General features: G+C 51.7%; 1 protein-coding gene across 4 annotated transcripts in view; it reads right to left on the bottom strand.

The window, feature by feature from the left end:
• Positions 1-233: 233 nt before the first annotated feature.
• The window catches only part of ARMH3 (armadillo like helical domain containing 3), a 215,393-nt gene continuing 205,708 nt past the window's right edge, over positions 234-9,918 (bottom strand). For 3 of the 4 annotated variants that reach the window (XM_062214560.1, XM_062214559.1, XM_062214561.1), the window contains 2 exons: positions 4,706-4,822; positions 235-1,927 (listed from right to left, as the gene is read on the bottom strand). In XM_062214560.1, the coding sequence (XP_062070544.1) occupies positions 1,835-1,927; positions 4,706-4,822 (210 nt within the window). In that variant the 3' untranslated portion in view covers positions 235-1,834. Of the gene's footprint in view, positions 1,928-4,705; positions 4,823-9,918 lie in introns of all 4 variants that reach the window. The other variant, XM_062214562.1, reaches the window with a different exon arrangement.

Here is a 9,918-nt window from a genome sequence, read left to right as displayed (position 1 = left end):
TTGTGCCTGTGCCCTTGACCTGCCCTTGTTCACCATATAGGAAAGACTGGCTGGAACCCAGAAGCAGTCAAACGGGCTGGCCAGCCCCAGCACTACCCAGCTTAGAGACAAGGGAACTCCCATCTCCCTCCTCCCACCTGGAGGGCAAGTGAAGCCAGACAGCCTCTGCTGGGCCAAGACTCAGAGGAGAATCGCTAGACAGGCAGGAGTCCTCGAGCCAGATGGGACCAGTACCTGCAGATTATCCTAACTCTGCCTCTGATAAATGAGTCTGGGCAACAGAGGTTAAGGGGAAAAAAAAGACACTAAAAAGACTGTCCCACACAAATCAACTTTTAATAACTTCAACTTGCCACCAGCCCCAGATCCAGCTGCTCTGGGTTTATCACTGTGGGATGCACACCCCAAACCAAGCTATCCATCTGCAGTCAGAGTTAAGCCAGTCCGTGAACCTGCTCTCTACATGGCAGCCTGTGGCTGGATTCTCTGGAACTACACACAGCTGCTTAATGCTGGAGCAGAACTCCCAGGTTCTCACGGAGGGTAAGATCCCAAGGAGATCCAAGGCTTAAATGGACAGGAGCTGGGGAGGACCCAGACCTGCTCTGACTGCTGGATTCCTGCACCTGCTGCCTGCCACCGGTGGGCTTCAGAAAGGAAGGATCCTGGAGCAGCAGCTATGGAGTAGGGGAGGCCTGCAGGGGTCCTGTGGAGGCTACCCACAGGCCAGCTTCTCAGAGATCACATCTGCCTGTGGCTCCACTCAAGAGTATGGATACACAGGATACAGGTCCCATGTAGGATGCTCACCCGGCCTCTTTCCGATGGAGGGCACCCTGCCTCCAGCAGGTGCTCTCCCTTCCAGGCACCAGACCACAGCAGGAACAGATTCCTCCCCAGAGGAAACTCTCAGGCAGGCTGGATGTAAACAACAGCAGGGAGGGGGTGGGACACGTGGAGGGAGCTCAGCAGGGGCAGCAGCTCCCAGTGGAGGGGGAGGCCGAGGGAAGGGGGAAGCTGCTAGGAAGGGAACCAGCACAGTGGGCACCTTGAGGGCTCCAGGAAACCTGTCAATGCTGATTTCACACACACCCTAAAGACAGTTTAAATCAGATTAAAAACGAAGAGCTAAGGTTGTGAGCCTGTTATGCCGATGAGTCAATGGACTGGAAGGCAGGGGAGAGCCAACAGGAACTCCTGGTGCCAAAACTGAAATTCAGAAGGCGGTGGCTGGATAGCCGAGCACTGGGCAGATTCTAATCATCAGTTTCCCAGGAGTCAGCTCTGAATTTGGAAAAGGAAAGAATGCACCCCATTCCTACACTACCCTAGGCCTGAGCTAAGGATCCTGATGACTGCACAGCCTGGGGTGGGGAACAGAGTTCAGGCTCAGCTCAGCCTCGGGCCTAAACCAAACAGAAGGAGGCTCCGGCTATCTTTGAGAGTTGATCTGTTTTCAGAAGCCGAGGAAAGCAACTGGCCTCCAGAGTGTTGGCATCACCCTGAGGCCTGCCCAGCTCTTGAAAATACTAAGTAGCCACAACTTGAATCTCAACGGGAAATGTGAGGGAGTGTCCAGGGAGCCCTCCCTGGAAGACCCCACATTCTTGGAGGCCTCCCTTGCCCACCCATTCCTCCCCAAATAAGATTATCCCTGGCTTGCCCCTCTTGGCCCCTGTTGTCCAAGCTCCACTGAAGTGTGGCCTTCACCAAGAGAACTTGGTATCTGTGTTTTTCTCCAACCTTGGAGGCAGCCCCCTCTTCCCTTGTGCCCCCTCCAGCCCAGGGGCATCATGGGTAAGGGCAGTCAGTGGCTGCTCAGGTTGGTTTGCTCTCAGGAGATAGTGGAGAATTCCTTGAGCAGGACTTCCTGGCTGAGTGTGTGGAAGGCCAGGTTTCTCCGGACGTTGGTGCTAATGGATCGAACCTGGGAAAAGGAAGAGAGTCAGTTACAAATAGTAGAGGGCAGGGATGGAAACACAGGGTCAAGACTGAGTGCCAGGAGACTCTCCCTTGGCAAATGAGCCCTTAGCACTATTATTCCTGCAGGCACAAGAGCAAGTGGTTCCCTAACAGTGAGAAGAGAGGCTGAGACAAACTCTAGTGCATAGAGAAAAGCATCTGAGTCCTAGGGAGGGAGAAGCAGACACTAGGGAAGGTGGGGCGGGGCGGGGTCTGGCTCCTGTCCTTGCCTCAGCCTTGCAGAAGGGCGACAGAGCTGGCCAGTGGTCTAATGGAGGAGAACTCCTCGCTCTTCTTTGGATTTCTCTACGTTTTCTGGTTGGAAGGAGAACTTAGAGGTGTGGCCCTTATCTGGCACAGATGGCAAGGGTATGGTCTAAGGAGAACAATGACCAGGAGTAAGTCACAGGCTTGTGAGTTCCAGCTTGTGGGCAGCACCTAGGTCTTTTCTTTTTCCCATACATATTTTTTAAATGATCATTTTCATTTTATTTGAATGGCAGTGGGGGTGGGGAGAGTGAGAGAGGGAGAGAGAGGTATTTTCCATCTGCCGGTTCACTCCTCAAATGCCTGCAATAGCCAGGGCTGGGCCAGGCCAAAGTCAGGAGCAGGGAACTCCATCCAAGGTCTCCAATGTGGGTGGTAGGGGCCCATGTACCTGAGCATCATGGCTGCCTCCCGTAGTGCACAATAGCAGGAAGCTGGATTGGAAACAGAGGAACCAGGCATATCCCAAGTGGGCCAGGGCTCGAACCAGGGCATGGCAAGTGGTGACCTAGCTGCTATGCCAAACACCTGCCCCAGCATCTAGATTTCGTAACTCCTGGTCTGGCATCCCTTCCACACCAAAGATGCCTGCTCACCTGAGAGGAAAGTCTGGGGTGCAGCCTTGCTGTATCCCTGGTGTTCACCTTATACTCTTTCTACTCACAGACCAAAAACCCTGCAGAAGTGTGGACTGTGTTGTGTGTGGCGTGTGTGTGTGTGTGTGTGATCTGTGGGGAAGAGATCCAAGGGACAAACTCCCTACTCTGGAAGGGTTCCAAGAGGAACCAGCACACTCTGCAAGCAGATCCATCCAAGGGAAATTGGTGTGTACAGTGTACGAGAGAACAGGGGTGGGAAGAGAGCAAGCATGTGTGTCTGACCAGGGTCCCAAAGTCCAGGGAGCTTTCATTCAGTTTCTGCTTTGCTACAGGAACCTTACTTAATGAAGTCATCAGGTAGGAAGAAAGGGCAGCAGGGAAAACAGCAGGGAAATCAAGCTCATTAGCTCCAAACTGGACCAAATCCTCTTTGCTCCCCTGAGTCTAAGGAACAAATATAAGTAGAACTCAGTAAGGCAGAGCTAAGTGCCAAAAAGTCAAAGCATAGTTCCTCTAATTGTCTCCCTCACAACATCCTCATCTCCCAATACCTATTTTCTTTGTTACTGGCTTTTGGTAATACCCCCACATCAATGCCAAGACTTCCCAGCTAGGGACAGCATTGTGGCGTAGCCAGTAAGGTCACCACCTGCGACGCCGGCATCCCATATGGGCACCAGTTTGTATCCCAGCTGTTTCACTTCCGATACAGCTCTCTGCTAATAGCCTGGGAAAAAGCAGTGGAAGATGGTCCAAATGCTTGGGTCCCTGCACTCACTAGGGAGACCTGGAAGAAGCTCCTGGCTCCTGGCTTTAAAGCCTGGCCCAGTGCTGGCCATCCCAGCCATCTAAACCAGGGAAAGGAAGATCTTTCTGTCTCTCCTTCTCTCTCTCTCTCTCTCTCTCTCTCTCTCTCTCTCTCTCTCTCTCTAACTCTTTCAAGATAAATAAATACATCTTTGAACAAACAAGAAAACGACTTGCCAACCATCCCACAAAAATGCTGGGCTATGCTATGAACTCCTCACGCTAATGGTTTCCTTGTTCCCAATCAACTCAGTGCAGAGCCTATCATCCTTACCTGAAATCTTCAGAAATGCCACGTCAGGGTCAGAGGCAGGCTGTGCTCTGGACTTGGCACAGAGAAGTAGGGAATGGCCTACTGCGAGTTCTGTCCCAGTGGAAGGAGGTTGGGGGACTTGGGAAGTGGGTACCAAGGCCTGTGCAGCAGGGAGGCAGGGCCATAGGGAGCCGAGCTTTTCCGGAGGCAGAACTGAGCACAGAGCAGGAGCAGGAAAGGGACACTGAGTAGGGAGGGAGCAGTTCTGCATCGATGCTGACTGGGCGTGGAGTAGGAGGCGCAGCAAATGCTCACTGGCTCGGGGGGCTGAGAGTGGGGTCTGTAGGAAGCTGCTTGATTGGAAGTGGGAGTGGGGGCAGGGAGTGAAGACTAGAGAATCCGACTGGGTGGCTACTGACTAGGAACCAGTTAGGAATTGAGGAAGAAGTGATTACGTAAGGAGGCAAAGAATCAATTACTCTCATTAGTGGCTCTGAGGACAGGACAAGGAGTAATGAGCCTGAGCTGCCACAGGGGACACACATCAAACTCCAGGCCTAGCTGGGGCTGCACAAGGGCCGTCTCCATGGCTGCAGGGGAGCGGTGGGCACTGCTGTCTCAGGAATGTCCTCTTCTCTCACTGCCTGGCTCTGGTCTGCTTTGGTAGAGAAGTTGCGTGTTTGATCCCGGAAGACTCTTTAGTAGTTTTAGCAGCCTTTGGCACACCACAGCTGCTCCCCAGATGCCCACCTGCATGGTGGAAGACAACGGCTGGGAACGGGCCCCTAAGAGACACAGGCAGGGACGGGGCACTCACCAGCTCTTTGAAGAAAGCAGCCTCTTTGTGCTGCTCCGAGTAGCGCTCATACTGGTCCAGGCCGTCCTGCAGTTTCAGTGTAAGTGTGTCGTAGTTGGCTCGCACCACCTCCAGCACCTGAGAGAGGTCAAGGGCCAGGTGGGGCCTGGGTCATGCAAATCCCAGGCCACCCGGCCCCACGCTGCTGCCGTTTGGTTGGATTCAGTCTGCTGCAACCCCCCCCCCCCCCCCCGGGAGCACTTGCTCCTACTTATAACCCAGAAAGAAACCTGGCCGCAGACAACACTTCCTCAGCTCCCTCCGGGGCCGTTTTCTAATCTCTCCCATTCCTCACCTGTCCTGACAGCCCTGCTGTCCACCAAACCTGTTCGTTGTGGGCACGGTTAAAAAACAACAAAAGCGCACACAAGAAGAGGTGACAGCTGAGTGAACTCAGCAGTGTCCCTGAGCCCACCAGCGTGCTCTCAGCCACACCCAGAGGCTTTCTCCGGCCAGGCGGTCACAGTTCCTGAGGAGGACTTTGCCAATGTCTCCTTCCTTCTCTCTTTCTGGGAACCATATTTCTTCAGTTCTCGGATGTTCCTCAGCACCATCTGCAATTGTTTCCATCTCTCACTGCCAAGTCAGTTTTCCTACCCCAGTGCCTAGACTGAACTTTCTGGAATCCCAGCCTTGGGTTGTAGCGGCATTTTCAAGACTAAGCTACAGCCTTTTGTTCTGACTTTCGATAGATGAAGGGTTTGGACTTCCACTGATTCCAGCAGCATTGGATATCTGTGGCTAGAGAAAGAAGTGACTGCCACAGCCAGGCCGATGGGACTTCAGCTTGTAAGACCATGAGTCAAAGGCCAGGACAGCTGGGAGACAGGCACTCCATCAAGTTAGAAGTGAGCTGGGCAGACAGGAGAGACTGAGAGAGAGAAGGCCTCTGGTAATCTGGGTGAAGTGGAACTCACTGGAAGGGAAGTCTGACACTATGACGCGCTCCTTGCTCAGAAGGGAGCTTGGGGGAAATACATGAGAGATGAGCAACACTTAACTTTGGCAGAAGGCAGAGGGATGAAGGAAGGGACTAAGCCAGAGCCAGGACAGCTCAGAGCAATGGAGGGCAGACTCCTCAAGGGCAGAAAAGTAACTATCTGTCCCCTTCACCAGTCTAAACTTGTACCTGGGCAGATGGGGTAGCCATCACTTTACCTACCAAGAATTCCTGAGGACAGAGAAGAGCAGAAGAGCTTGGAAGGCTTGGTCCTGACAGGACAGTCTCTACATGTGAGTTCAGAGGGCAGGACAGCAGGGCAAAGGGCTGGCCCAGCTTTCTTCCCTCCAGACCCCCAGCTCCTCGAGATCATTAGTCCTAGCTGTGGCCCACAGACCCTAGTATGGGCTGGTGCCTCTGCTTCTGGTTCCGTCTGTCAGCTCTGCAGGCAGGAGGACTGGAACTCAGCAATGACAGCCACCACACAGTAAACCACAGTGTAATCATGCACGTGGTTGCAGGTGTGGCCAGAGTAGCTACAGCCATGGCCTTGGCTCCAAAGTGAATAGCTCAGGTGACAGTTCATTTCCCGGCTACTCCTCTTCCCATCCAGTTCTCCGCTGATGGCCAGGGAAAGCAGTAGAATATGGCCCAAGTGCCTGGGCCCCTGCACCCACATGGGAGACCCAGAAGAGGCTCCTGGCTTCTGATAGGCCCAGCTCCAGCTGTTGCAGCCATTTTGGGAGTGAACCAGTAGATGAAAGACCTCTCTCCTTCTCTCTGTCAGTAACGCTGCCTCTCAAATAAATAAAATTTTTAAAAGAAAAAAAAAGTGACTGGCTCAAGTCCAGAAAAGACAAATACCTCTAAGATGGGACCAGCCCTCAGGAGCCAGGCAGCACAGAGTAATATATGCTTTCCTAAGTCTTAAAATCTGGGCAGCCTCAGCAACCTAGGCTCAGCCTTTCCTTAAAAGTGTCAGGGCCGGCACCGCGGCTCACTAGGCTAATCCTCCGGCTGCAGTGCTGGCACACTGGATTCTAGTCCTGGTCGGGGCGCCGGATTCTGTCCCGGTTGCCCCTCTTCCAGGCCAGCTCTCTGCTGTGGCCCGGGAGTGCAGTGGAGGATGGCCCAAGTGCTGGGGTCCTACACCCCATTGGAGACCAGGAGAAGCACCTGGCTCCTGGCTTCGGATCAGCGCAATGTGCCGGCTGCAGTGCGCTGGCCGTGGTGGCCATTGGAGGGTGAACCAATGGCAAAGGAAGACCTTTCTCTCTGTCTCTCTCTCTCACTGTCCACTCTGCCTGTCAAAAAAAAAAAAAAAAAAAAAAAAAAGTGTCAGGTACCGAAAGATAGAAACTATCCTAAAGCCAATGTCTGAGAAAAAGGCACAGCAGCTGAAGAGTTGGCTGTACCTTCTTCTGCTTCTTCTTTTTAGGATTTATTTATTTGAAAGAGTTACAGTTAGAGAGAGAGAGAGAGAGAGAGAGAGAGAGAGAGAGAGAGATCCATCTGCTGGTTCACTCCCAAGATGTCCGCAATGGCCAGGGCCAGATAGAAGCCAGGAGCCAGGAGCTTCATCTGGGTCTCCCACATGGATGGCAGGGGCCCAAACACTTGGCCCATCTTCCACTGCTTTCCTAGCCCATTAGTAGGTCAGAAGTGGAGCAGCAGGGACATGAACTGGCACCCATATGGGATGCTGGTGCTGTGGGCAGCAGCTTTACCCTCCACGGCACAGCGCTGGCCTCAGCTGCACCTTATGCCCGTATCTAGAGAGCCTCAGGCTTCAGGAAAGTCTGCTCTGATCACCTGGGCTCTCTGCTCTTGCCATAGCAAAGTGGAAAGTCTAAGGTCTTGCTGAAAATGCAGATTTTTCCTTTCCCAGTAAAGTTTGCTTTGGCCAGGATAGCCCAGCTTCATTTGCCACAGGGAGGTGAAAGCAGAGAAGGCCCCCTGGAAGGAAACCAGGGGCCTGGGCTGGATCATGTACTTCAGAGAGAGCATGACCTCAGCTCTCCTCTTGTCCAGATACTGCCCATTGCCATTTCTGCCTCCTTGGCCTTTTCTTGCAGGTTAACCTCCTTTCCTCTTGTGCCCGGGGGAAAGTTGCTTGACAGTTCATTGAGCGTCTGCTGTCTCCTGCCCTCATCACTTCTCTCTTACTCCTATGGGAAGAAAACTTTCTAAGCTCAGGTCTGGGCCCCAGCCCATTCTGGACTTCAGAGCACTATGGGTACTTGCTGGGTCTGGTACTTGACTTTGACCTCTGTAGCTTCAGACATTAAGAAAATGTCCCATTTGAGCCTCAACATAGGCCTTGTGCTTTTTACCACAATTTGCAGCCTTGGTATCTTGTTTCCTGGAACTCCAACTCCCCTGCACTCCACTGAGATCCCTTTCCGATCCACCAGGTAGTATGTTCCCCGAGCACAAGGCCACCTGCTTTCACTTGGGCTTGTGGGCTTCCCATGCCTACCTGAGGTCAATGTAGCTTCAAAATCAATAAAGCGTCTAAAGTCCCAGGCTCTTCCATGTCTACCCATGACCTCAGAAAGCAGGTCCTGGGAAGAGCCTGGCAGAGAGAACTCCAGTAGGAGCCCTGTTCCTTGTTACAGGACCTCACACCACTCCTGCAACTTCTTTGAGCCTCAGCCCTTCTCTACAAAATGGAACTTGAACTCGTTTTCCTAAAATGATACATGAATAGAAACTTTGAGCTTTTCTTAAAAGCTGATGAATCCTAATGGCTACAGAGTAACCTGCACAGCTCTTAGGATCCATCAGTAACTACCTTCACAGTACAAGAAAGACTCGCCTACTTAAACTGTCCCAAATATCCTATGTGCATAAATTATTCTTTACCACAGGGGAGTATTTTTTGGATTTAAGTGGATGACAGGGAGTATACAAATGGCCTCAGTCTCAAGGAGCTCATGCCCTTTTCTTTGCCTTAAAACACTTTGCTGAGGCTGGCACTGTGGTGCAGTGGTAAAGCCACCACTAGTGATTCTGGCATCTGATTTCAGAGTGCCAGCTGGAGTCCCAGCTGCTCTGCTCCAGATCTACCTCCTTGTTAATGTGCCTGGGGAAGCTGCAAAAGATGGTTCATGTTTGTGGGCCCCTGCCACTCACAAAGGAGATTGAGATGGAGTTCCAGTCTCCAGGCTTTGGCCTGGACCAATCTTGGCCACTGTGGCCATTTTGGGGAGTGCATTAGCAGAGAAAGATATATGTCTCTCCCCCTCTTTCTCTGGGTTTCAAATAAAGAAATAAAAAATCTTAAGAAAAAAATACTACTTTGCTTCAACTTAGGTGAGGGAAAAGCAAACTGAATGGAGCAGTGGAGGGGCATGAACATGTCACCAGAGGGTCAGAACCACAGAAATAATCATTCTGGAAACAACCTCTGAAATCACCTACCCACTTCATGACCTTCATTTCACAGACAAAAAAACAGAAGCCCAGAAAGATTATCAACTGCCCAAAGCCATAAACCTGGGATTAGACACCAGAATTTTTTTCACTCCTAATCTAATGCTCTTCCTGTACTGCATGCTAGTTTAACCTGGGGCATGTTCTTGGGTTTACAGGACAAACTTGTCTTCAGAGACCAAAGTTCCAAGGAATTCAAACTAACTCCTCCTGAGAAGTGAGCAGCCTGACGTGAGGAACTGGGGAGGGGACCTGCTGAAGGGTGGCTCGTTGTCTGGGCCTCCATCACCGCCAGGCTCTGCAGCTCCAGGGCTGCCGATCCGCACAGCAGCAGGTGAAGGCCTGGCTCAACCCTGCTGACAGCTGGTACAAACCACCTTGACTCTACAGACCACTCCACACTCACCGTCAGCATACCTGCTTCTGGCTGCTATTCTGATTGCTAAGAACTCACTGAAGAAGCTTGAATTCAAAGGTCAGTAGTCTTCAGTCAGGCTTTTTAGGCCTCAGCCAGCCTGCGGTCCTCAGGCATGGAGACGGATGCCTGTGCACAATAAATGCACATAGAGCAAGGCCAATCTTCCACTTTTCCCAAGAAACGAATCATCCTGTCCCACTTCCATATGCTTCTGTTTTAACCCTAACAAGCCCTGATGATAGAAGAATTAATCTCTGGATAGTCTGAAGCAGTTAATAGGAGTTAAAAGGGAATCAGAGGGAATCAGAAGAGAAAAAGGCTTTTTTATTTTTTATTTTTATTTTTATTTTTATTTTTGACAGGCAGAGTGGACAGTGAGAG

Source organism: Lepus europaeus, chromosome 17 (genome assembly GCF_033115175.1).
Source record: "Lepus europaeus isolate LE1 chromosome 17, mLepTim1.pri, whole genome shotgun sequence".
In the NCBI taxonomy this organism is placed as follows: domain Eukaryota; kingdom Metazoa; phylum Chordata; class Mammalia; order Lagomorpha; family Leporidae; genus Lepus; species Lepus europaeus.
The sequence above is the reverse complement of the archived record's forward strand: the minus strand, read 5'-3'. Positions and strand labels throughout refer to the sequence as shown.